Genomic DNA, 25,120 nt, shown 5'->3' with positions numbered 1-25,120 from the left:
ACAAGCATTTGCCTAGAACGGTTACATTTTTGAAATAAGTGCAAGAAGTGAAGTCGCAAAGTGAAGTTGTGGTCTAGAAGGTGGTTGCCTCATTCGGATTGGGGTCGGCAGAAGCGCGGGTAATTCCGTTGGCGCACAGAATTTGCGGCTGGCCGATTTCTCGAGTGTGGATTTGGCGCAGACTCATTCGACCAGCAACGAAGCGACACCCTCTCCTTCAACTCCCCACCGTTCATACTAATAAACAGTCAAAATGGGTCGCGGGTATGTGTGCAACGAGCTACGGCGACTGCGAAACAAGTAAAGAAATGCTGACGAGATTGTCTTCTACAGCCGTGGTTCCACCTCCGGTAACAAGCTGAGAATGACCTTGGGTCTGCCTGTGTACGTCGAAAAGAAAACCCTTCACCTCCTCCATCGTCAGCGCATCGCTTTGCCTTCCGAACGCTATTGCAATCGTCCTCCGATCACTTTTTGAATCTTTCGAACAATCACCACACGACATACCCGAACATGCACAACTCCGAAGAAGGAAAAATACAGAAACATGGGGCTAACACGAATTTCTCTACAGCGGTGCCGTCATGAACTGCGCCGACAACTCTGGCGCCCGTAACCTCTACATCATCTCCGTCAAGGGTATCGGTGCCCGCCTCAACCGTCTCCCCGCCGGTGGTGTTGGTGACATGGTTATGGCCACCGTCAAGAAGGGAAAGCCTGAGCTCCGCAAGAAGGTCATGCCCGCCGTTATCGTCAGACAGTCAAAGCCCTGGAGACGCGCCGATGGTATGTTCCTCTACTTCGAGGACAACGCTGGTGTCATCGTCAACCCCAAGGGTGAGATGAAGGGTTCCGCCATCACTGGCCCCGTCGGAAAGGAGGCCGCTGAGCTTTGGCCCGTAAGAGATATCCCAACCTGGACACGAAAAGGACATTCGAGACTAACACATACTCTAGCGTATCGCCTCCAACTCTGGTGTTGTCATGTAAATTCTCCTATCAATCAAAAAGAGGGTTCTACTAGACAATGTTTCACGGTTTGGGGATTAAGCTGACTTCGACGAACGACTTTTGCACTCGATTTTTTCTGGGCGTTGATGTGAACTTGCACGGTCAAAGGAAAAGAAGCGCAGGGGGGCTGTGTCGAATGGACAAAAAGATGAAGGAAGCAACATGTCAGGGCACTGCGAGACCCTTTCCAGGCAGTGCGGCATGTTCTTTCTTAACAATCACCCGTTCTGCTCTTGAAAACCAAAAGAGTGGAAGCATGGGTTTATGAGAAAAGCAAACAAACTTTCACCAAAAAAACACACTTGACGTCTATCACCGACTTTCCCTGCTGGCCTGTACATTGATGATCATGCTGCCTTGATGATACTGCAGTCTTGATATTGTGAAGCAGATACGTGATGTCGAGCCTAGAACATGTCCACATCATCATCTTAGAAGAGATGGGGTCAAGTCATGATGGATGCCGGCCGGTAGCATGTGGACCAACAGTGCAAGATCTAGACACGGAATAGAGATGAAACAGATGCACGCTTATGTAGGTATTGCATGAGGCGTGTAGACGAATGGGCAGTATCAGATGATAAGAGGCGGTGAATTGCACTGGGCGTCCTCCCTTTCTTGGTTGTATGCATCGGGTCGGGAGTACAGAGTGCAGTTGACATTCGCTTACAAGACGTTGATGGTGCTGATATGAAACGCGTGTGCTCGTACAGATTGGTGCTACATTGAGGATGTGGACAAGCAGTCTTATCTGATGAAAACGTGTCAAGTAGTCATGAAGGAAAGACTGTCTGAGAAAGACAAAGATGACATGCAAGGATACGAAGGCATGTATGATATGCTTTTAGCTTGTGACTCGTGGTATGGGAAAGTGAAACAGAAGGACAGTTCTTGGCAAGGCTTCAGAGCAGGTGCAAGACCAGGCACAGGTGCAATCACATGTAGACTGTGCAGTGGCAGATAGACAGAATGGAAACCAGAAGCACGGGATGGTTAATGGCAGATATGTAGAGTCATGATCGGTGGATGGTGTCCAAGTTGTTGTCATGCGGAGTCTTTTGACAGGGCTTGGTGTGGGCTATTTTGGTCTTTGGGCCGTCGTTGACGGTTTTTGGCGCTCGGAGGTTCATTGGCTCTGGCTCTGGCTCTGGCGTTGGCTTTGGCTTTGCTGCTGCTCTGTCTTCAACAACGACAAGCAGCCTCCCTTGTCGCCTTTCTGAATCCCTAACGGTTTGCGCATCGTGCTGCCAACCGTCCTTCTCTCCTTCTTGTCACGTCTTGCATGGTTGCATCTGATTGGAGTCTTGTCTTTTGCGTATTACCCCCTCTTCTCTCTCTTTCGGCTCCTGCTTCGTGGGGGCTTTCTGAAGGTTCACCAAGGTTCAAGGGTCAGGTACTCGGGGACTGTCACTGTGAGAAAGTCCGATTGCTGGACACGCGCCTCCCTGCCACACATTTCTACAGGACACACACACACACCGCACACTGTATACAACCTTGTCAGGCCAAGAGGCCTCTTATTGCGGCCCCGCTTCAAAACAAAAACAGAGCAGAGCTTTGTCAAAGGATCAGCACGCCATTGAAGCCAATCCAAAGCCTTCGGAGAATTACAAGAAAGAGCAGGGGATTTGTCTGGACACAATGACGACCCAAGTCTTGTCGTCGTCGTCAACCGACACGAATATGAGTGCACAAGCGCAGGCGCACCCGCAGCAACCACCTACTCAGTCCGACCTGCTACAACCCGACACGACATCTCCGACACTAGCCACTACCACCACCACCAACAACCCCGCCCTGTCAACTTGCGCCAACAGCGCCAATACCACCCAAAACAACAACAACCGCCAGAGTCTTCGTCGCAGCCTCATGTCGACCCGCAGTCACACATCCCAGCGCTCCAGACCCGCATCATCTGTTTTCCCCATCTTCCCCTCATCACTCTCCTATGCTCTGGTCCGCGACTTTGCCTATCCTCATTTTCATCCTCTCCATTTCGGTCCTTCACCAGAGCCTGCTAGTCGTGCCTCTGACGACACTTCTGCCTTTTCGTCCAGCAGACGTCTCAGTGATCCTCCTATCGGTAGCTGGGATTCTCGTGGCTGGGGAGCAGGGCCTTGGGGTGGTGACGGCGGCGCCCATTTCACTTCTGGCGATCAATTGCCCTCCACAAGCTTCGACGACGACGTTGATGACGACCGTACGAGTTCTGCCAAATTGGCAAAGAACCACAGAAAGAGCAAGTCGGCGCACGAGGAACCTAGGGGCAGAAGTACTACGCAACGCGGGCCGCGCAATCAAGTACCCGGGCTCGACAGCCAAGGCTTCTTCGCTGCAGGTCCAGATGACGATGAAGAGGAAGAGGACGACACAGAAGATGAAAGCAATTACCACAATAGAAGCACTGGCAGCACATTGCCAGCGCATCGCTACACACACTCTCCAGAAGGCCTCTCCAGCCGCCATCACGCCCGCCTCTCAGCACTCGAACCTCCCTTCTCAGATAGCAGCGACCCAGCTGATGCACCAGGCGGCCCTCTACATCACCTCCACGACGGTCACGCACACCGCCCTACATCAACCTCGCTGGACGAATCTTTTGCAGGTCCCAGTCTAGCCCTATACAATTTTGTTCCTGAGAACAGCAACGAGCTTGCTCTACGCGAGGGTCAGATTATCCAAGTAGGTTACAGACATGGACAAGGCTGGCTAGTAGCCATGGACCTCGAGTCAGGCGAGCAAGGCTTGGTTCCCGAGGAATACGTGCGTCTGCTTTCCGAGATTGAGGGGTGGGGAGAACACCTCGAAGGCGTAGAAGAGGAAGGAGACGAACACAGTACCTTTGAAGAAGAACTAGCACAAGAAGTGCACGACGAAAGCAAGGAAAGGGATACGAATGTCAAGGCTGCTGCTGTCGCTTCGCAAGCTGCGAAGGATCTGCCGGTACGAGACAAAGATGTGCGGTAGCCCACATCAAATTGGCTGCTCTTGACCATCTTGCAAAAATATGGCGTCTTTGTTGTTAGCGTTGTTATTTTGTCTCTTTTCCATCATTGTTAGTTGTTTTTTGTTGACTGTTCGTCTTTGAGGACCCATACCCACACAGCCTCGAAATGTACGCTTTTTTTTCCTCTCACATCTTTTTTATTGGTTGGCTCGCATGTGAAACCTATATATTCCTTCTCCCGCCAGTTCATCTCACCTCTCCTTGGGTCTGTTTTCACACTCCCTGCCCCTATGTATAGTATTATACTGCTACACTGGTGGACGAAGTCATGGCTGTGCTGTTCATGTGTAAGCAGTGAGAAAGTAGCAATCAAGCAGCTCCAATACGCGCTGCCTTTTACATGGTTGTTTTCTTCTTTTCTTTTTTGCGCACCGATTCCTTCACAGAAGCTGATCAACAACTAAAAAGAGGAGGAGCAATCAACTGGGGAAACAAGAGATTTGGTATTCAAAAAAGCAAGCACGATGCTCGTTGTCTAGCTAAACATCTTGATCGTGGAAACTGCTCATTTGAAGTAAGCAGACTTCTCTTCTGCCTCGTCCTCTCCATTTTCCGCGCCTTCACGCTCGAGAACTTCTCTTCTGTGCCTGTAGAACTTGTTGAGGCAATCAGTCTTCCTCTGCTCGCTCCATCCCTCAAGCACAAGTGCAAACTCGGTCGCATCCGCAAAGCCAAAGTATTCCGCCATAGAACAGAACAATCTCTTCCTCACATACTCTGGCGGCTTGTACTTGTACGCGATCTTCCTCTCGTCGTCGAAGCTGATGTTGGCATCTTGAGACTTCTCGAATGCGTACTCATTGGAGAGGTCAAAGTCTGTACCTGCAGCCATGGCGCGTTTCGAGAGTTGGGCTTCCATCTTTGAAGACCCGACTACATCGTTGTTGTCATGCGTATATTCCACACCTGCCATGTTGAGGATAGCTTGTATGGCGCGGGCTTGCCTCTTGGTCTCTGAATCTTGTTCGCCGTCATTTTTCTTCTTCTTGCCGCCTTCGCCAGTGATCTCGGCTGCGAGTTGAGACATTGCAGCATCTTCACGATCCTCAAGGTTATCGTCATCATCCTCGGAATCTTGCGATGTATCCAAGCCGACAACACTGACACCAGCCTTGGACTCGGCAATGTTTGTCTTGTTGACAATGTCGCGGAGGACCAAGTTCTCGCCCTCGTAGCTGAAGAGGTTCAGAAGACCAAAAATTTCACCTTTCTTGTCTGCCGTGTCCTGAACACCACGGAAGTAGCGGCGCTCAGTAGATGCATTGTAAGCAATGTTTGCTTGCTGCTGCTTGTAGATTTGACGAGCATAGACAATCTCTTCGACAGTGCCAGCAGAAACCAGACGGAAGACCTCGACGTCGCGGGTCTGACCGATACGGTAGGCGCGGTCTTGAGCTTGGAGATCCCAACTCGGGTTCCAGTTCGGGTCAAAGATGACAACCTTGTTCGCAGACGTGATGTTCAAGCCCACACCACCAGCTTTCGTGCTGATGAGGAAGACGAACTGGGTTTCGTTGGCATTGAAGTCGTCAACTGTCTGGGTACGCTCTTCGTACTTCATACTGCCATCAAGGTAAGAGACATTGTAGCTCGTGGTTGATTTGAAAAGCATCTGCAGCATTCTCAGCAGACGGACTGAGTAACTGAAAACGAGAACCTTGTCTCCATTTGAGTGCCAGAACTTCAACAGCTTCCGGAGCACTTTCCACTTGCCACAAAAGTCTGCATTAGCGTAGTTGGTGATTTGATCGCGGTTGTGATACATCTCGAGCCAAGTATCAGGCAAGGCCAACTGTAAATTCTCCAGCTCCTTGTGTTGCATCTCTTCAGAATCCTTGCTTTGAGGACAGAGAAGGGCGAGATGATTTGCTAGCTTTTGTAGCGTCATGAGCATGGGAAAGACGTGATGCTGCCATTTGCCACGACCAGGAATTTCCATGTAGCAGCACCAACCTCGCTTCTTGCCGGATGAGCAGTCACAAGGGTCGGAGGAGCGTCGAATGTAGTCGATCTTTTCGCTGTCAACAAGATTCATGTATGCTTCTGATTGGGCGTCTGAGAGCGGACAGAAGACCACGCGATCAGTCTTCTTCGGCAGTTGATGTGCGATCAGAGACTTCATTCGACGTCTAAAGTGTGGCGGTAGCAGGTTCTTCACCAGCTTTTCAGCAACCCGTCTGCACATAGCAAGCTGTGCAAAAGTGGTGTCGTGTGATTGTCCGATCTTGAGTGGCCCACTGACACTCTTCCTCCACTCAGCCATGGTTCCGAATTTTCCAGGGTTGGTCCAGTTGAGTAATGTCCAGAACTCGTCGTACTTGTTTTGTACAGCAGTACCAGTAAGGCCAATTCTACACAATGCATTGACTTCGTTCATGGCCTTGCTGATTTCGGAACTTCGCTCCTTGATGGTATGACACTCATCCGCGATGACACAATCCCACTCAACCATGTTGATGTCGCCTCGATGGTTGCGATAGGTAGTGTAGGTTGTAATCATGACTTCAAGTCTGCCTGCTCTGGCTGCAGAGAGTACGGCTGAACGACTTGTATTGCTTCCATGGTAGGTGTCGTAGTGCCAGAAACCCCATCGGTCGAACTCGGACTTCCAGTTGTCCATCAAAGATCCAGGACAGATAAGCAAGACTCTAGGATACCAATGATGGCTGCGTCGCATCTTGCGCATGCGCTTGTAATCTCGCTCATCTCCAGTCTTTCCGAAAGCAGCTGTCAAGAATGCGATGACCTGAATAGTCTTGCCCAAGCCCATGTCGTCACCAAGGATGCCACCTTCTTGGAATACGAAGAGCTCATGCAAGAACCTGACTCCGTCGATCTGGTAATCCCGTAGCCATTGAGCGATAGGGGCTGGGATGATGCCGTCCGATTTTGGCATCTCGATATCCCTGTAGGGTTGGGAGGTCTCAGCATCACGCAAGACAGGTCGTTCCTGCAGCTCTTCCAGCCTCTCGTCATCACTGAAGTAAACTCCATCATAGTCAGGAGGAACCGAGAAAATGGCTTCTCCTAACTTGCCACGATCTTGATTCCACTTGGACTTTCGAGCTCGGAGGAATTCAGGTAAGTTGTCTTCAGGTGGCTCTTCCTCAGAGTCTGTGCCATAGGTGTCGTTCTTGAATTTGCGAGGGTTGGGCTGTTTTGTGTCGAGAAGAGCTCTCTGCTTCTTGCCAACGATTGCATTGGCTTTTGCCTTTGCCTTTTTGGTACGAGCGGCTGTGGCTTTGCGTTGATCAGACTTGCGAGATTTGAACTTTCTGTAAGCTTCTCCAGCATCCTCATCATCATCGAAGGTGACGCGTTCGCCGTCATCATCTCTCGGACGCTTTCGACCAGCATTCTTAGAGTCGTCGGAGTTCAGGAGATCACTGTCTGTGCCATCGGATCTCTGCAAGGTATCGAGCAGATTGACTTGTCTGGCAGTGTGTTTGACTATGTCGAGATCACTGATATCACTGGCTTCTCCTTCGTCCATGATCTCGATCTGGCGATCGAGTTGATGATCACGCATGTGAGAGCGAGTGGCGTTCTTATATGAAGCCATGGTGGTGGAAGTGGAAGGGAAGAAGAAGAAGATGGGCTTTTCAGGGTGGTATATGCTGTTTGATTGGTGTTGGAGCACAGCACGATCGCGTAAACATCATGTAAACATGCCTCGTCAATTCGTGAAAGTGTTGGAAAGAACGAGCTGTACAAAGACCAAGGCAGCATTCGAGACGAAACACCAAAGAAGCGCGGGTGACGCGACCTGCCGAGGTTCAACCGCCAAGTGGTTTGGGACAATGACGACAAAAGAGAAAGATAAATTATTAGCTGAAGGAGCTGTCGCATTGTCAAACCACACACACATAGACGCAACAATGCCATTGGACACCTCGTCATACACTCTTGCGCACCTGCGCCTGGACGGAAGGAGATGGAACGAACTGCGACGATGCCATGGACAAATGTCGACACAGGCCGCCGCCGACGGTTCCAGCTACCTCGAGATGGGCAACACAAAGGTCATTTGCACAGTCACTGGTCCGACAGAGTCGCGGCGTTCAGGAGGTACCGGCAATGCCGAAGCAAAGATTGAGGTCGAGATTGGTTTGGCTGGCTTCAGCGGTGTCGAGCGCAAGAGACGTGGAAAAGGTGACAAGTGAGTTGCCCTTGTCTATACTGCTATGCAACGACATGCTGATCTTGTTACCTACAGGCGCACGAGCGAGATGCAGCACACAATCGCCTCAGCTTTTGCCGATACTCTCTCAACACAACTGTACCCTCACAGCACAATCACCATTAACCTGCACATTCTCTCTCAGGACGGCTCATTACTAGCTGCCTGCATCAATGCCTCAACTCTCGCCCTTATCGATGCTGGTATCCCCATGACCGACTACATTTCAGCCTGCACAGCTGGCAGCACAGCATCCTACGCTTCAAACGACGAACAAGCCGACCCTCTACTCGATCTGAACGGCTTGGAAGAGCAGGAGCTGCCTTTCTTGACTGTCGCAACTCTGGGCACAGACGACAAGATCAGCGTTCTCATGATGGAGACCAGGGTCCAGCTTACTCGTCTTGAGGCCATGATTGCTGTTGGTGTTGACGGCTGCAAGCAAATCAGAAACACTCTCGACGCTATTGTTCGCCAGCACGGCAATGCTTTGCTGCAAAAGACCGTTACCTGATCATGATGCAATGCAATACCACTCTCACGACTCTGTCTAATCCCCGATGCTTGACGCTCGGTCACGACAAGGAACATGTACCAGGCCATCATCGACATGCCACGGTACGGATATATCGCCAGACGAAAAGCGTCTGATCCACAAGATACATGGTACGGAGGGTATCGAAGGATGCTCCAATTGTATCGCAGGATGCGCGGCTAGAGCCACGACGCTCGCCGCATCTGGTCTGGACTTAACATAAACCATTACCAGCACGGAAGAGAATAGCCTAGCTTGGAAAGCCACGAATTGAGGTCTGATAGTCCAGATAATCAAGCTGCAGCTTTAGCAAAATCAAGATGATCGAAATCACACTCCACTTCAAACCACGTCTTTCGTACAGTCTCCATATATGTACACCCGATATAAGCTCCCAGATCGAAGATGCAATCAAAAGTAACCCCCAAGAACATCCCATCCCTCTACCATTACGTATCATCCATCCCAATGCATCCTCCAACCAACTCCAAAGTCCGAGAGATCATCCAATAAAAACTCCAACCACAATGCGATAGTACCCCTCCCTCTTATCTCCTCCCTCAAGTCCAACCAGCCAACCTCTCAATCTTAGGCACCAACTCCGCAATCCTAAACGGTTTAGAAATACTATCATCCATCCCTGCATCCATAGCCAGATCCCTCTGTTCCTGTCTCGCATTCGCACTCACCGCAATAATAGGAACATGTCCCGTCAACAGCCCCTCCTTTTCCAGTTTCCTGATTTCTTTGGTCGCTTGTAATCCATCCATCAACGGCATTTCTATATCCATGAGAATAACTTCTACAGAAGATGCTGAGGGAGAAGTATTTGCCCGCCAGTGTTTGGTGTGGCGGAGTTTGGAGAGACAGTCTAAGCCGTTATCTGCTGTTGTTACTGTAAATCCGTGTTTGGAAAGTTGTTGGCGGAGCAGTTTTTGGTTTACGGCGTTGTCTTCGACGACCAAGATGTTGATGTCTGATTTTTTGGTTGTGTAGGTGGGGTCGGTTTGTTGTTTTTGTTGTAGGGTTAGATTGTGCAAGCTGGCGATTACAGGGGCTTCGGTGTGTCTGGTCTTGACGAAAAAGGCAAATGTGCTGCCGACGTGGAGTTCACTGGCCACACCTGAGAATCGGAAGTGTTAGTAATGCACGATGGGTCATGAGATGAAGCAGAGCTTACCTATCTCTCCACCTTGAAGTTCTGCCAGCTCACGCGAGATGAAGAGACCCAGTCCTGAACCTCCATACTCCGACTCCGTACGAGGAGTACCTTGTGTGAAACGAGCAAAGATACGGCCCTTTTCGTTTGCAGACATACCGCGTCCAGTATCCTCTACACTGAACCAGAGGTAGAAGCTCTGAGACTCGAATTTGGGATCGTCATACACGGAATCATGCAACGAGTGCGCGACCACAAAATCGATGTCGGGAAGAACGTTCTCCGAAGGTCGTATCTTGGATGCACCAATACGTATGGTGACTCGCCTCTGGTTCTTCTTCTTGCAGAATTTGATTGCGTTGGTTAGAAGGTTGATGAGGACTTGTTGGACTCGTCCTGGGTCCAGCAGTACCCAATTGACTCCCATTTGCTCGAGTGAGGCGTGGGATTGGGTTACAAGTTGTACGTCGCTTCGTTGGGCTTCGGCTTCAAACATCTTCTCGACATCGTGTAGTAGGGTTGTTACTCTGACGGTCGAAGGGTTGATCTGTAGGAGATTCGAGTCGAGTTTGGAGAGCACAAGGATATCGTCCACAATCCTACCAAAAGGGTCAGCACGGTTCTTGAAATACAAAATTATCACCGGATGTACCGACCTCTTCTGATGTTGCGAGCAGGAAATGATTGTGCTGACAGAATCGACACCGCTTGCGATGAGCTCATGCAGCTGTTGGCCAATCTTCGACTCAGCAGTAGAAGCTAGTTGGTTTGCGAGCACTGTCATATCGGCCAGAGTTTCTTGAGCAGCGTCAGAACAATGGAAGACTGCACCAAGAGGATTTCTAATCTGCACAAGTGTCAGTTATCTTATCTCACGAAAGCCTACATGTTTCGTATGGATGTACCTCACTAGCACAAAAAGTCAGCAAACATTCATCGAGTATATCGAGGTTGTACTTACTGCGATGTCATGTCGATGAAGTTCGAAGATTGTCGCTTTGCTTCCAAGGCTTCCTGAGCTTTCATCTGTTGTACCATCTCTGCAAACTTCAATGCTGAAATGTCCAGCATGGTGCCGATCAAACCCTTGATAGTTCCATCTTCGTTGTACTCGGGTAGCGCATTTACAGTGACCCATACCGGACCGATGGTCACTCCATTTCCGTCAGCCCAGCTGCGTCGTAGTCTAAATTGTGCAGTCGTGGGTTCGTTGGTGCTGAAGACTTTAGCCCAAGTGCTCCTGACAAGCTCAATATCTTCCTCGTAGACTATGTTCGTCCAATCAATCTGATCGAAAGGTACGACAGGATGCCCGGTCATTCCGAACCATGCCGGATTGCAATACGAAACCTTTTGACTGTCCTGTGTTGCAAAGTAGATGGCGATTGGAGCCATCTCAGCGAAATTTACGAAGCGCAATTCCCATGCCTTTGCCCTTTCAAGCGCTTGCAATCGCTGTACGGATTCCGTTTCCCTCAACTTTGTATCGTGGATGTTTGTGATGCATCCAGATATGCTCTTGACGATACTGTTCTCGAATACTGGTATTACGGCTGCAAGAACCCAGAGAGCCTGGCCTCCGGGAGTCCTGAACCTCATTTCGAACGTACAAGGTGTACCACCGAGCGCGCAATGCCATTTCGATAAGATGTATTCAGCATCTTCCGGGAATGTCAACTCGAGGAATACCATCCTATTCGCATTCATCATCTCTGATGAACATCGAACCATAGCCTTGAAAGCATCATTGGCATATATTAGCCGACCGTCGGTGTCGTACTCGAAGATGCCAACGTTAGCCATATCCACAACCTTGAGCGTGCGTTGGTATTGATCCGTCGCCGCAACAGCTTCTCTGTCGCGATTTGCTAATGCGGCTGCTAGAAGTTGTTGTTCTCTGGCTACCTGTATCGCTCGGTAGTGTTGCTTGCGCTTCTCTTCCTCAGCCAGGAGAACGTTCGTTGCAGCGTTACTCAGACACCTGGAGAGTTCATGCATCCATTCTTGGTAATTCTCGTTGTAAGGTCGTTTTGGGTTGGTGCCAAGGAACAGATAGGCAATAATCTTTTCTGATCGATTCGAACGTATCGGTACCAGGATGCAATCTTTTCCTAAACACGACAAAGGTGATCCGCTAGCCTCACTCTGTCGGACCAGTGTAGGGTCTGCGGATTTCGATAACAAGCTGAACTGGTCGGAGCTTAGCTCTTCTGGTAACCTAGCAGTGATAGTCGCGTCGCCAGTAGATCCTGCAAGCTTAAATCGCATCTCATGAGCTGGGTCCGGAGAAGTGTCAATTGAGCTCTCTGCATCCGCACGGGGCTCTGCAGCATAGAGAAATGCGAAAGGAAAAAGAGACGTATCCAGGGCCGAACTTCCGGTAATACTCTGCCAAAACTCGCGAGGCTCCTTGACAACATCCCAAGCAGCGTTAAGTGCTCGGAGAACAGCTCGCCTCTTCTCTGCCAATGTTGTCTCTGTCACATCAGTCAACGTTACATAGAAGCCCGGGGTTGATCCAAGCAACGGTATGACCGTCCACGACAGAAAAACTTCTTCGAGAAAGCCATTACGCTCATATATTAGCGATTGATCATGTAGATCCACCCCTCGTCCCGTAGCTTCCGCAGTGACCAGAGGCACGTCGACCGCATATGCCGCAATATCGCCCCAAGCTTCGATAATAGGTTGGCCAAGGATGCTTGGATGCTTGTCACCGCACATCACAGAGTATTCCGCATTGTAAAATAGCACACGCTCAGATCCCAAAATGAGAAGACGTGGTTGTGGATCCAGCATGCAGACGTGGCAGAGTTGTAAAAGGTCGTGAGGCCATGACTCCAACGGTCCAAGAGATGTCGAGGCCCATGATACTTTTCTGATGTATTCTAAATGTTTGTCCAATCGTGGGTCTCCAGTGTGCGTTTTCGATAGTATTCCATGTCGCGCGAGCTTCCCATCTACGGCGGGAGTTTTCTCTGCCGGAATGGCAGTATTCATGATTGTAGATCAGCGAAAGCGCCAGAGAAAGACGCAGGAAGTATTTCTCCAGTCGGCGGACGATGTTTGCGTATGATCTCGTCGCGAACAGGGAAGTAGTGAAACGGACGTGGCCCTCGCTGGTATCAGTTTTGAGGCGTGCAGGCTCGGCATTTCGTCCGAATCTAGGCCCTTCCAGATCGGGATCGCGTAATAATAGAGACGATTTGTATTGTGCAAACCTTGAAAACAGCACAACAGACAGTATACACTTGCTTGTAGATATAAACCCGGTCATGATCTTGCTATGCGATTCATCTAAAGGATTCTATACCAGGTATCTTACTCCGAGTACGTCCCATGCTGACCCTCCTCCATAGAAATAGGATTTGTTGACAGTGCAAATCTCAGATCTGACAAGCGCTAGCGGCCCACCGCGGCTCTCCATGTTGTTAATTAATCATATATTGAGTGTTGGCAACGTCTTCATGAGTCAATAACGGGACTCACCCAAAGTGTCCTATACCTTTCCCAACCATCTCAGATCTGCGATTGAGTCGCATATGAAGCCATACGGTATGACAACATCTCTGAGTAGCAAGCAAAAAGCAGCCCTGTATTGCATGTAATGAATGATATATTGTTCTTTAGAAAAAAGACGCAGACTGAACGTAGAGAATGTCACAAAGGCAAGTCTTCATTCACGAATTGATCAAGTAAACTCAATGTTTGATCATTAGAGTCATGCTTATGTGCTATCTGGGTCTATAGTGTGAATGCCTTGGGTATACTCAGAATCGACGATCATTTGTCTGAAGTCTTGACAATTTTGCTGCGAGGAAGGTCGCGGCAATGTGGACAAAGCCACTCGCCCTTTGGTTCTGCTTTGAGGTCGACACAACCCCAATGGAACCATTGATGTGGACAGTCGTCGTTGTCGCAAGCTACCATGTCACCAAATGATACGCGTTGGCAGACACAATAGACCTGGGTGTCGTCCTCTTCTCCTTCAGCATCAGGTTCGGCGTCTTCTCCTTCCTCATCAGATGCTGCAGATGCTGCTCGGGTACCACGTAGCCGCGAACGTGATTCTACAGTACCATCTGTTCCAAGGGGTAATGTTGATGGCGTCGGACTGACACTGCCTCGTGAAGAAGAAGGTGTTGGTGATGTGAGATGACGCTTGCGATCTCCTTTCTTCAGAGCTGCGTTGCCAGACCGAATGCGCTTTCTGTTAGAACCGGGGGCAGATGCTTGGTGTGGCGCGATTTTCTTGTTGTGAGGTGCTTTCTTGTTAGGTTGAGCAGATCCAGCACGACTAGAACTTGGAATGGGAGTGCCGGCTTTGGGAGTCCCAGAAGATGGACCAAGTGATGACTGTCTGAGGTTCGAAGCAGTGGTAGGAACGTTGCCGGACATAGAAGAGTTCAAGCGACGGCGTTTGGAAGCATCAGCACTGCTTTCTCGTTGTGATCTTGCCGAGGGGCTGTTCAAATGAGCTTGATTGAGTAAAGCATTTTGAGCATTTAATGGCGATGATGTTCGTTGGTTGACAGCATGCAAGCGGGCAATGGCAGCATTGGCAACATTAGGCGCGCCACCAGACTGAGCCGAATTGATGGCAGCAGCGGCAGAAGGAGTGCTTGTGGTAGCAAGGCTCCCAGCGTCAGGCTGCAACAGAGATGGCAATGTCGGATCCGGAGGCATCTGTTCACTGTTGACGAGATCGCGTAACTTGACATCAAATTTTCTGACATTGCGATCAAGCTGGAAAAATCAGTACTTGGTCAAGTTTGGAAGGTTGGTAAATTTCAGCATACCAGTCTCATAGCCTTCTCACTTAGGCCTAGCTTCTCAGCTTGCAGAATTTCGATGCGATCAAAGTTTGCCATGATGACTTTGGTGAGACCTTCTTCCTTGGGATTTTTGACATGACCGCCTTGGGCTCTGACAAAATTTTGGATAGACTTGTCGCGTGTGTTGATGACTTCCCGCAGTTCTTGGATGTGTTGGTCTTTGGCCTGGATCTCTTCCAGTAAATGTGCTATCTCGGCAGGCAAGTTTGCGACTGAGAAAGCAGTCAGTTCGCGATGCATCAAAGAGCAAGCAAGATATATTGTTACCATCGTGGCAAAATTGATCAAGAACGGTGGCAGCGTCGTCTGTACCGATTGCTGCCATTTTGAATATGGTTTGAGGACAAGATGATGTTCTTTGATGTGTTGTGGTTGACGGAGGGTGAGGATGGAAGAAGTCGCGATTTCACAAACGGAAGCAGAAAGTGAAAGGACGAAGGACGACAAACAGATATTTTCCAGATCGTGTCTACTGCACGGAATTACTTCAACTTTTCACACACCAATCGAACTGGACAAAATTGTTGGATATATACCTGAGCAGCATTTTCAAACGAGCATCGAAGGTGGAAGCGACAAGATGCGAGCAGCGGCGCGCCAAGCCCAGCTGCGCATCGCCGAGCAGTCTCGCGCCGAGTCATGTGGGGACGACGACGATTCGGATGTTCGAGAAGCTCCACACGATGCCTTCATCCCTGTCTGACGACAGCGATGGAGAAGACGATGATCATCTGGACAGCTCCCTAGACGACAGCGACTACTCACGCGACGACGACGAATATAATGATACTCGATCCTACCACCTAAGAAACGACCGCAATCCTCCTCGAACTCCCCAAGCCAGAGTACCCGTCGGACTGCCGCTTAGAGTCGCGCCAGCAAACCACAACTACCTGGTCCAAAACTTCAAAAGTAGCTCTAGAAGACTTCCTCTCAGAGCTGCCACCATGTCAGCACGACAGAGCAACGGTATCCCTCGCCAGAATGCCCGCGACGCCATAGTACAGCAATGGGATCCCTCGCGACGACAAAATGGCCAGGCACACCCCACGGGAGCTCCTCCTACACCACCTTTGAACGATAGCGAAGAGGAGCACGCTGAAAGACAGAGGACTTTGCGCGACAAGATTATGCAGCAGGTTGAAGAGAATGGAATCGAGCGTCCACAAGGTTACAATGTCTCATACCACTACAACCGTCGCGTCGAGAATATGCACTTCGGTCGCACACATCCCATGAAGCCCTGGCGCTTGACTCTAACCAAGCATCTTGTCATGGGTTATGGTCTGCAGTTTGCCATGGACAACTACGATGCTCTCCCCGCAAGCAAAGAGACTGTCGCTGCTTTCCATGACCAAGACTATGTCGAATTCCTCTCAAAAGTCTCCCCTCAGACTTTCCAAGAACTATCCCAAATCTATGAAGATCGCATCCCGCAGAGTTATCCTGGAGATCTCGTTAAGCTCGGTCCCTTCAACTTGTCTCCATCGCCTGGTGCTGATTGTCCTGTTTTCGATGGTATGCAAGAGTACCTCTTCTTATATACTGGTGCCACCATGGAGGCCGTCTCTGCTCTGACCAACAACCAATCCGACATTGCCATCAACTGGTCCGGCGGTCTTCATCACGCTCACAAATCCGAAGCTTCAGGCTTCTGCTATATCAACGACATTGTTCTGGCAATCCTGGAATTACTAAAATGTCACCAACGTGTTCTATACATCGATATCGATGTCCATCACGGTGACGGTGTCGAGGAAGCATTTGCAAGCAGCGACAGAGTCATGACGCTTTCTTTCCATCGCTACGGTATTATCGACGAGGACTCCAAGGAGAAGCATCTTTTCTTCCCGGGTACTGGCGCTCTGAACAGTAACGGCAACGAAAATAGCGTCGGTAACCACTTTGCTCTGAACGTTCCTATTCCTAAAGGTATCGACGACGACCAATTCTTACACCTCTTCGAGTCTATCACTGGTCGCACACTTGAGCACTTCCGGCCTCAGGCAATTGTTCTCCAGTGCGGTGCTGACTCGCTCGGCGGAGATCGTCTAGGTCAATTCAATCTTAACATTCGCGCTCACGGCGAGTGCCTGGCTTTTGTCAAGAAAGCTGGCGTGCCTCTTCTCATTCTTGGTGGAGGTGGTTACACAGCTCGCAATGTCGCTCGCGCTTGGACACACGAGACCGCTCTCGCAGTTGGCGCAACCCTCAACGAAGAACTTCCCATGCACATTGTACCTCGTCCTCAGGCCTTCATGGGCAGAGAACACGGTGATGGTCGTCTCTACCCCGAACTCGCCGGCTTCCACAAAAATTACGTCACGCAAAAGGAGTTGGACCTACTGGTCGAACATTGCCACGAAGAATTGAGGTATATCCAACACGCACCCAGTGTTGTCATGGACCGCCTCCCCAGCCGAGCCCAGATGGAAGCTGCAAGGAGACAGGTTGACGACGAGATGGAAGCAGACCGTGCTGCCGAAAGCGGCAGAGGTGAACGCGAAAGACGCAGACGTGAGAGGGGCACTGGTACTCGTGGAGAACTCCGATAAGAAACCTGCCGATGTAGATGAGGAGATAAAAGGCGTCATTGGCTGTGAAAAGATAACGTGGACATGCATCTCTGGCTGGCGTTTTTGTTTCGTGGGTTTGCCTGGTGAGATACCCCCTCCTTTCGGGCTCTAGTCTTTTGCTATTCTTTTTGTATTGTTGTATCGCTATCATCCAGATTTCATACCTCGGGAATAAATATTTGACTACTGTTATTAGTGTCCAAGAACAAAATCTCAAAAGCAGTTGTCCAATGAGCGAAAGCAAGCGAATTGCAAAAGTTGATCGTGAATTCATTTGTGTATATCTTTTCCCTCTTGTCCTATCATCCATCATCATCCACCATTTCATCAATAACCGCAACAAGAATAACAAGAAGCTGTTGAAGCAAAGAACGGAAACAAAGCCGTCGCCGCTCGGAAAGATAAAACACCCACCTTCGCATAAGAGAAAAAACCAGAAAGAGAAAACCCACCCACGCTCCAATACCATAGACCCAAACTTTTTACTTCTTCTTTTCCTAAGCCATGAAGCCTTCAGGCATATCCAAGAACCCATCCAATGCCCATCCCAAAGAATCAAACGGCGCATTAGCCGCGAAATTCAGATTCTCCCAATTCTCCAGACCGCTGAGTGTCAAGTCTTGGTCAGGGGCCATGGTAGACGGCGGCAGCGCATCACTAGTCTCTGCATTAGGAATAGCAGTAGGAATAGTAGGATGCTGAATAGCGCGATCGAGGTTCTTGGATGCGCCAGCGCCGACATGGTCTTTCCATCTCCATACACTATCGTAGAGCAGACTCATGCTCATTCTGCAGCGGACTTTGAGTTGGAGGGATTGTTCGGGATCTTGGATGAAGTTTGGCGAGTCGGGGTAGAGTTTGTTGGTTGAGCCACCGCCGTTTGCTTGCCAGAGTTGAGCGAGGACTTCTGCGAGGCGGAGGGGGAGGTCGTTGGGTGCGACTGAGAGGTTGCGGAGAGCGGCAACGGTTTGCAGGAATAGTGTTCTTCCACTGGTCACATCGACTTTGTTGGCGAAGAAGGAGTTGAGCAATTTCATTAGGGTGAAGCCTGCTGCCAAGAGCATTTGCATCATGTAGTTGGTCGCGAAGCATTGGTAAGGTCCTGAAAGGTGCTCGCCGCCAGGAGTATGCACTCCAACGTTGGGGGGGAGAGCCAAGAAAGACTTGAGCACTGTTGTCGCAGCGATGTACAATGTTGCAAGATCAGACTTGTACGTCGGAGCCGAAGGAGAGCCAAAGAAGGCGGTCAGGCGAAGATGGAGACATGCAATTTGCGCGTGGAGTAGATCGATGTGAGAGGCGTGGTTCGCACGTAATGATGTCTCGAGCTCTTCGTACTCTCTTCCAAGAGTATCGATAAGCAGGAAGCGTTGAGCTTCATCGCCAGCAACAAACTCGTCTCGTTGCATGATGTAGCATGTGCGTGTAACCTTGTCGACAAATCTCTCGATCTGGATGCGATTGCGGAAGGCGCCAGAGATGCGATCGAGATGCAAGCCGTGGGTGTACCAGTTCCAGCGCGAGATTTGAGGCATGCCATAACCAGTGGATGTGTTTTGTGCTATCAAGTTCACAGCAACCCAAGTATGCATGCGGTCCTGAATATCCTCTTCACGCAACTCGATGCGATTGCGTGAAAAGTCTTGGGCATGCGAAGGACGGTGCAGACCAAACTGCATAGCGAGTTGAACCATGGTTCCACAGAGCATCATGCTGGGGTCATGAGATGTTGAGCTGCTGGGCATGGGCCATGTGCAAATGAGAACCAAGGCCTTGACAATGTGGTAGGATTGCGGGTCCGAGGCAATTGTAGACCACATCAGGTCTGTGTAGGAACGACGGAGCTCTTGCAAGAGACCAGGGCGGCCTTCATAGCGGCGCATGGCGATTGTGAGGATAGTCCAATGCAATAGAGGAGACACTGCAAAGAAGGATGTGTAGGGCGTGTCGGGAGACAGCAAGGGGAGATAAGGATGATAGCGCGCAAAGTAGATTCCGACAAGATCCATGACTTCGTTCTCGGTCAGAGTCACTCTTCCTAGCGTGTGTAGCGTTGGCTCGCGTGCTGGGTAGTCGATGCCGCCTTGTGCCAGGTCGAGTAATGATCGTGAAGCGGCTGCTTCGTTGGGACCAGGGAAGGGATTGTTCGCAGTCGCGTAGGGTGGTTGCGGCGGGAAAGTGGCAGATTGCGTAGAGTCTGACCCATTGGACATGCCTCCTCGTGTGATAAGCAGGCGCAGGTTTGCGTTCTCGGTCTTGAGCGTCTCGAGCTCACGCTCCATCTCGGCATGGCGCTGTCGCTTCTCCTGTCGCTTGAAGCCTGGGTCGATGGCGCAGGTCAAGTTGTGCTTGATGCATCTTCCGCACGGCTGGAACTCTGGTTTAGTCTGGATGTTGCATCGTAGCTGTCCTTCTTGTCAGTGCCTCTAACCAGAACGCGTCGAGTCGCGTGTAGAGTCTGACCTTCTGCTGTCGACACTGGTTACATGCGCGCTTCACAGGATGCGCCTTTGCCAGGCCTGCTGATGCGTCTGCCTGCGGACTGTGGTCATCTTGGATCTCGCTCTTCTTCCTCTTCCTCGGCGGGCCTGCTGTCGTCGATGATGCGGGTGTGAGCTGCTGTTGCTGTTGCTGTTGTTGCTGCTGTTGGACCTGGTGCAGCGGCTGCGGCACGCCCTCACTGAACGGTGTCGATGTCGGTGATTGATGGAGACCCGAGAAGTCAGCACCGCCTGGCCATGCCATGACTACTGCTGAGTACGGACGAGTTGCAGTATGATCCTCCGGTACCGCAATGCGTCGACACCTCAGTAGTATTAATGTCACCGGTTTCGCCGTGACTCATGACCATGAGCATGAGAATTTGTGTGTCAGGATGCGGGGTTGCCTCGTGTTGCGGTCTTGGCATGACACATCTTGCGTTTTCTTATGTGGTTTTGTTCAGGCGATCTTCAACAATTGGTTCTGTGGTGTAGTTGGTTATCACTTCTGTCTAACACACAGGCGGTCCCCGGTTCGAACCCGGGCGGAATCATTGCTTTTGCTGTTCTCCAGCATTCTTTTGGTACATCGATGGCTATGGTATAGGCGCCCAAGGTGGATTGCTGCATCTCATAGAATTTTGGGCAGGTGCGGGTTCAGCTTCGCGGCGCTGTGCGGCTGCAGCTCAATCACCGACGCCGACGCTTGCCCGGCTCCTTGCATCTTAACTTCACGTCGTCAAATATCGTCTTTATGATTGACTGCATTGTTTCTTCGACCCTCCTTGTTCGTCAAATACCCTCACTCTCAGAGGGACGTCTGTCGAAATTGAGGGATGTATTCGAAGGCCATCTTAGCAAATTCCACTCTTCATCACTAACATCTGGAGAGTTGTTACACGAGCTGCTTGAAATCAGCTCAACAAAAAAAACGAGGACAGACATTCGCTGGAAAGGATCTGGAATTGTATCAGTGGAAAAGGTGGGTTCCACAACAACTACGTTGGGCATATTGTTGCATTGAAGACCTTCGCTTCGTACGAAGCACGTACCTGCATACCTTTTGGCGTGTCATCGTCATTGTGAGAGAGAAAGACGCCGATCTGAGTGCTGCACTAACTACGTTGGTTGCGATCAGACGGCTTTCACATCCGGAACATTGCACAAAAGATGTCCGTTGAGATGGCAACATCGTTAAAGAGCAGGCGCTGGTATGAGAACCACACTAACTACCTTGGCTGCGAGCGATGTACTTCAAGACCAGGGACATTGCATGAATGGCACAATCTATGGATATTCGATAGGACGAGAGCAACGACTCTGCGCTGAATGTATCTCTCAGATCGTCTTGTTTTTCGACGCCGTAGCCTTCACGAGTTCCACAGTTTCGAACAATCCTCAGGCAGCCACTCAATTGTCCGAGAGTCATGGGATCTGTCTCAATTTTCTACTAAATGCTCGCGTACGAGAGCCGTGCTTTCGACGCCGTAGTGCTCACGAGTTCCATAAGTTCGAATAATGCTCAGGCAACCGCTCAGATGTCTTGAGGGACATACATCTTCTACTATGACACTTGCGCCAGCCGCCGTGCTTTCAAACAGGCGTCGCGCAAGCTACGGATCATGCTCAGGGGTTCAAAGGGTGTTGGTAGTTTGGATATAGTCGTAAGCTTCTACTAACTGCACGCGTGTCAGGTCACCAGTTGCTACTGCCGTGACGTTACAGAAGTTGTAGAGTACGAGTCTTGCCCATGGGATCGAAAGGGTGTTGGTAGTCTAGATCTCGCTGCGAGCTTCCACTAAGTGCACGTACGTGAGGTTGACAACTGCCGATGCCGTAGCTTTTCAAGAGGTGTACAAGCTACGGATCCTGCTCAGGGGTCCGGTCAAAATGTCAGCGGGTACGATTTCGCTAGGAGCTTCCACTAATGACACCTATGTCAGGTCGGTAACTGCTGGTGCCGCAGCAGGCCATGGGTCGTACAGGCTACAGATCTTCCTGAGGAGGTTTGGTCGAATGTTAGTGGGAACAATCTCGACGCGGGTCTTTACTAACGACACTTGCGTCAAGTGGACAGCTGCTGATGTCGCGGCAATGCATAGGTCGTACAAGCTACAGATGTCCCTGAGGCGGTTCGATCGAATGTTGGCGGGAGCGATCTTGACGCGAACCGCTGCTGATGACACCCACGTGAAGTGAACAACTGCTGTTTCCGTGCAAAAACATGCAATTTTCATTGGTTTTATTGGAGTGAGGGGATTATACGCTGAACTGTATAGGGCAAGAGCTGAGGCTGCTGAAGCCCGCGGCAGGTGCAGCATCCCAAAGCAATGTCACCTCTGCCAGTGATACCACTGATTCTTCTGCTCCTTCTGCTCAGACAGTTCATGCACCTGGTTTTCTGCCACTGAGGCCAGAGACTGAAAACTCAATTGCTTTTCCTGTTTTCTCGTCTGTTGTTACAGCCGACATTACTCCTATTCAGCGATTTCAGACTGCCTCTCGAGCCGCCACTGCTCTGAACTTCGCCTGCTCATCTGTTGTTACCGTCGCCACTGCTCCCATTCAGCATGTTCAGCCTGCTCCTCCAGCCGCTGCTGCTCTAGAATACACACCCTCGTCTATTCATACAGTCGACATCGCTCCTGTTCAGCACGTTGAGACTGTTCCTCAAGCCGCTACTGCTCTCGATTCCGCTTCCTCATCTGTTGTCACAGCCGGCTCTGCTCCTATCCGGCACGTTCAGACTGTCCCTCGAGCCGCCACTGCTCTGAACTTCACATTCTCCACTGTTTGCACAGCCGCCACTGTTCCTGTCGAACCTACGCCATCTGATACAGTTCATATCCCTCGCGCAGCCTTTGCGGCACACGCAACCCAACTTCGTCGTGTGTTTGAGATCTTTGAAGGCATGTAAAGCTTAGTTCAACCCGCACATCCACCACATGTGTCACAACACTACCCGGTCAGCCCCTTCGCATTCCCGATGATTCTCGGCTTACCGGATGTGCTACGTCCTCAATACGCTACTAACGAGTTTGTCTCGGGAACCCCCACGACATTTGTCCACCAACAAACTCCTGGATCTAGACATGGCATGTCCACAAATCAGGTCGTACAGTCAGCGTTTCAAAAGACGATTAAGCATTACGCTGCACACATGCGTAAGCTGAGGACCACGACACATCAAGTCGGCCCAGTATCTGCTCCTCATAAGTATGGCGCGATGGCCAGATCGTTCAAACTCTCATGACCTGCTAAATCAGCAAATCAACCCTTGAACACCGTTATCTCCTCTCGCGGTGCCATTGTCTTTCATCAACCACACGAACTCCAACTTCTCCAAACAGTAAGACCAACTTCAGCAGAACTTGACACCTTGCCAAGATCAAAGGCTAGCACTGGGGCCGATGTGGATGCTGGCGCAGTAGAGTCAAAGGTCTATGTGTTTCTCAGGGTCATCGCTTTGTTACTTATACCGGGTAAAAAACAAAATTTCTTCCAAGCCTATGGCGTTACGTGAATCACACCCACTTCTGTTGTGCACCAAGGTATAGAAGTATCTGGAGAAATGTCCGCATACAGCAAAGAATAACGAGCAGAGCTCGTTATCTGGCAAGCTGGATGAGTACCCATGGAAGCCATGAATTTCAATCTTGCAGTCCTACCAAGCGCTTGTGTCTGAAAATCGCCACACAAATGTGATAGTTGCTGTTTGGTGAGAAACACAAAAAGAATGTCACTGAAGAGATCTGGATTACAAGACAGTATGAACAAGGAATGTTCACTCCTAGCAACAAGATGCACCCGGAGATACTTCTCATAAAGCTAAGCGTGTACTCGCACCGGCAAATGCGAATATCGATCTCGCAGTTCTCGTACGCGCATGCCATAAAAGTAGACATGCACGCTTGCACTCCTGCTTGTTGGAAGAGAAGCTGAAACGAGTGTTTTTGAAAAGGTTTTGAGATTGGTGTCAGTATAAACAAGGAGGAATGTTCACACTCAGCAAAAAGCCACTTCTCAAGAAAGCGTCTCTGAAAGCCAGGTGTGTCCCACCCCACGCAGATGGGATTGATCTTAGCAGATTCGCAAGTAAGCACTGTCATTGAAGGATAGTACCATCACAGAAAATCTGCTGCGCTCGAAGAAGAGAAAGTGGAAGAAGTGGGAGAGGAGAGGGTTTATATAGTCCTTTGAGCTCCAGATCGCTTACCTCAGCGAGGCAGCGAAGCGGTCCACGCTTTGAAGCCGGAATCTTCTACCAGTATGGTGCCTCACGATTGGCTGGCCGAGAACGACGACATCATACTGATTCGAGACTGCTCTGAGCTCAGTAGTGAGTTGGGTGAACGACAGAGATAGACTCTTTGAGCCCCATCACACGAAGCTCAGCTGCTTCTCGTGCTTCACAGTTTCTCTTCTTTCGCTTTGACCTGCACACTTGCGAACAATCAACCACAAAGGTTAGTATGCTCCCTCGCGTTTGTATCTCTACTGACCTTGTTCAGCAAGCCCGAGCATTGTTTCTCAAGCAGCCATGAAGTACGTTAACTCCAGGGAAGAACTTGACCAGTCCAAGCACGCTCTCGACATTCCCGAGGTTACGATTGACCCTGACCTTGACAGATCGAAGAAGAAGGGAAAGTCGAAGCAGAAGACAAAGACACAGGAGATGGAGAAGATCCCTGGCACCACCACCGGTCAGAAAGACTACTGGAGCACCAAGAAGATTCTCACGTTCTCGGCCGCCGAGTTCTTCAAATTCCTCTTCCATGCTGTCGAAGATGGCCAAGACATCACCTACCTTGAAAAGAAGTACCTCACCGGATCTATCAAGCACCCCGAAAGAATCGTCTTCATCGAAAAGGAGGACTACGAATTGGTGAAGGAATGGTCAGTCAAGTACGAAGTCCCCGCCATCGTCAGACGTGTCCACGAGATCGTCAGTGCTCAGACCAGAAAGACCATCGACAAGAAGTACCACGAGAGAGTGGTTGAGTGGATCTTCGAGGATGTCTCAGCCATTCGTGACGACATTCGTGATGACTTGAAGGGCAGCGAAAAAGTCGAACGCTACGACAAATTGTTCGAAAAGCTCTCGATCCTGGTTCTCGAGCTTGCCCGTTGCGATCTTGCCTTGGAGACTGGTAACGTTAAGAGGGAAGATGTTGAGACAGGATACGGTGAGGAGGTCGACTGAGAAGCTGTTGGGCAATTGCACAGTAAGTACAGCACGCCAATGCTCCAGCGATCGCCTGGCCATACTGTATCAGTAGAAGAACATGACGGGGAGTCACAGCCTACTCCTTTGGAACAAATACAGACGTCGTCGAT

The 25,120-nt window shown here is 50.2% G+C and overlaps 10 protein-coding genes across 10 annotated transcripts; 6 read left to right on the top strand and 4 right to left on the bottom strand.

The window, feature by feature from the left end:
• Positions 1-253: 253 nt before the first annotated feature.
• Positions 254-990, top strand: M437DRAFT_81525 (ribosomal protein L14b/L23e; the record flags this gene model as incomplete). Its single annotated transcript, XM_041027572.1, has 4 exons — positions 254-264; positions 334-384; positions 575-899; positions 958-990. The coding sequence occupies 4 exons, from the start codon at positions 254-256 to the stop codon at positions 988-990; spliced, it is 420 nt and encodes a 139-aa protein (XP_040882693.1).
• Positions 991-3,621: 2,631 nt separating this feature from the next.
• M437DRAFT_15056 (uncharacterized protein) lies at positions 3,622-3,786 on the top strand (the record flags this gene model as incomplete). The annotated part of the gene is made up of 1 exon (XM_041018793.1): positions 3,622-3,786. A coding segment is annotated over one exon (165 nt), but the record flags the coding sequence as incomplete, so codon positions are not given.
• A 737-nt stretch (positions 3,787-4,523) lies between these two features.
• M437DRAFT_41567 (DNA excision repair protein) lies at positions 4,524-7,511 on the bottom strand (the record flags this gene model as incomplete). Its single annotated transcript, XM_041020402.1, has 1 exon — positions 4,524-7,511. One exon carries the CDS (start codon positions 7,509-7,511, stop codon positions 4,524-4,526), a length of 2,988 nt encoding a protein of 995 aa, XP_040882691.1.
• Positions 7,512-7,896: 385 nt separating this feature from the next.
• Positions 7,897-8,712, top strand: M437DRAFT_72550 (ribosomal protein S5 domain 2-like protein; the record flags this gene model as incomplete). The annotated part of the gene is made up of 2 exons (XM_041025875.1): positions 7,897-8,177; positions 8,235-8,712. 2 exons carry the CDS (start codon positions 7,897-7,899, stop codon positions 8,710-8,712), a joined length of 759 nt encoding a protein of 252 aa, XP_040882690.1.
• A 581-nt stretch (positions 8,713-9,293) lies between these two features.
• On the bottom strand, positions 9,294-12,892 carry M437DRAFT_41812 (uncharacterized protein; the record flags this gene model as incomplete). The annotated part of the gene is made up of 5 exons (XM_041020448.1): positions 9,294-9,856; positions 9,914-10,491; positions 10,549-10,739; positions 10,798-10,801; positions 10,854-12,892. 5 exons carry the CDS (start codon positions 12,890-12,892, stop codon positions 9,294-9,296), a joined length of 3,375 nt encoding a protein of 1,124 aa, XP_040882689.1.
• A 783-nt stretch (positions 12,893-13,675) lies between these two features.
• Positions 13,676-15,052, bottom strand: M437DRAFT_41264 (uncharacterized protein; the record flags this gene model as incomplete). The annotated part of the gene is made up of 4 exons (XM_041020352.1): positions 13,676-13,932; positions 14,053-14,638; positions 14,692-14,939; positions 14,995-15,052. 4 exons carry the CDS (start codon positions 15,050-15,052, stop codon positions 13,676-13,678), a joined length of 1,149 nt encoding a protein of 382 aa, XP_040882688.1.
• A 622-nt stretch (positions 15,053-15,674) lies between these two features.
• M437DRAFT_40618 (histone deacetylase) lies at positions 15,675-17,282 on the top strand (the record flags this gene model as incomplete). The annotated part of the gene is made up of 1 exon (XM_041020220.1): positions 15,675-17,282. The coding sequence occupies one exon, from the start codon at positions 15,675-15,677 to the stop codon at positions 17,280-17,282; it is 1,608 nt and encodes a 535-aa protein (XP_040882687.1).
• Positions 17,283-17,800: 518 nt separating this feature from the next.
• On the bottom strand, positions 17,801-20,048 carry M437DRAFT_41053 (uncharacterized protein; the record flags this gene model as incomplete). The annotated part of the gene is made up of 2 exons (XM_041020306.1): positions 17,801-19,708; positions 19,767-20,048. The coding sequence occupies 2 exons, from the start codon at positions 20,046-20,048 to the stop codon at positions 17,801-17,803; spliced, it is 2,190 nt and encodes a 729-aa protein (XP_040882686.1).
• A 1,625-nt stretch (positions 20,049-21,673) lies between these two features.
• Positions 21,674-22,700, top strand: M437DRAFT_81517 (uncharacterized protein; the record flags this gene model as incomplete). The annotated part of the gene is made up of 2 exons (XM_041027571.1): positions 21,674-21,683; positions 22,063-22,700. 2 exons carry the CDS (start codon positions 21,674-21,676, stop codon positions 22,698-22,700), a joined length of 648 nt encoding a protein of 215 aa, XP_040882685.1.
• A 1,830-nt stretch (positions 22,701-24,530) lies between these two features.
• On the top strand, positions 24,531-24,929 carry M437DRAFT_28287 (uncharacterized protein; the record flags this gene model as incomplete). Its single annotated transcript, XM_041019133.1, has 1 exon — positions 24,531-24,929. A coding segment is annotated over one exon (399 nt), but the record flags the coding sequence as incomplete, so codon positions are not given.
• Positions 24,930-25,120: the final 191 nt, after the last annotated feature.

The sequence above is a fragment of the Aureobasidium melanogenum genome, assembly GCF_000721775.1.
Source record: "Aureobasidium melanogenum CBS 110374 unplaced genomic scaffold scaffold_3, whole genome shotgun sequence".
NCBI classification, from domain to species: domain Eukaryota; kingdom Fungi; phylum Ascomycota; class Dothideomycetes; order Dothideales; family Saccotheciaceae; genus Aureobasidium; species Aureobasidium melanogenum.
This window is presented reverse-complemented; position numbering and strand designations above follow the sequence as displayed.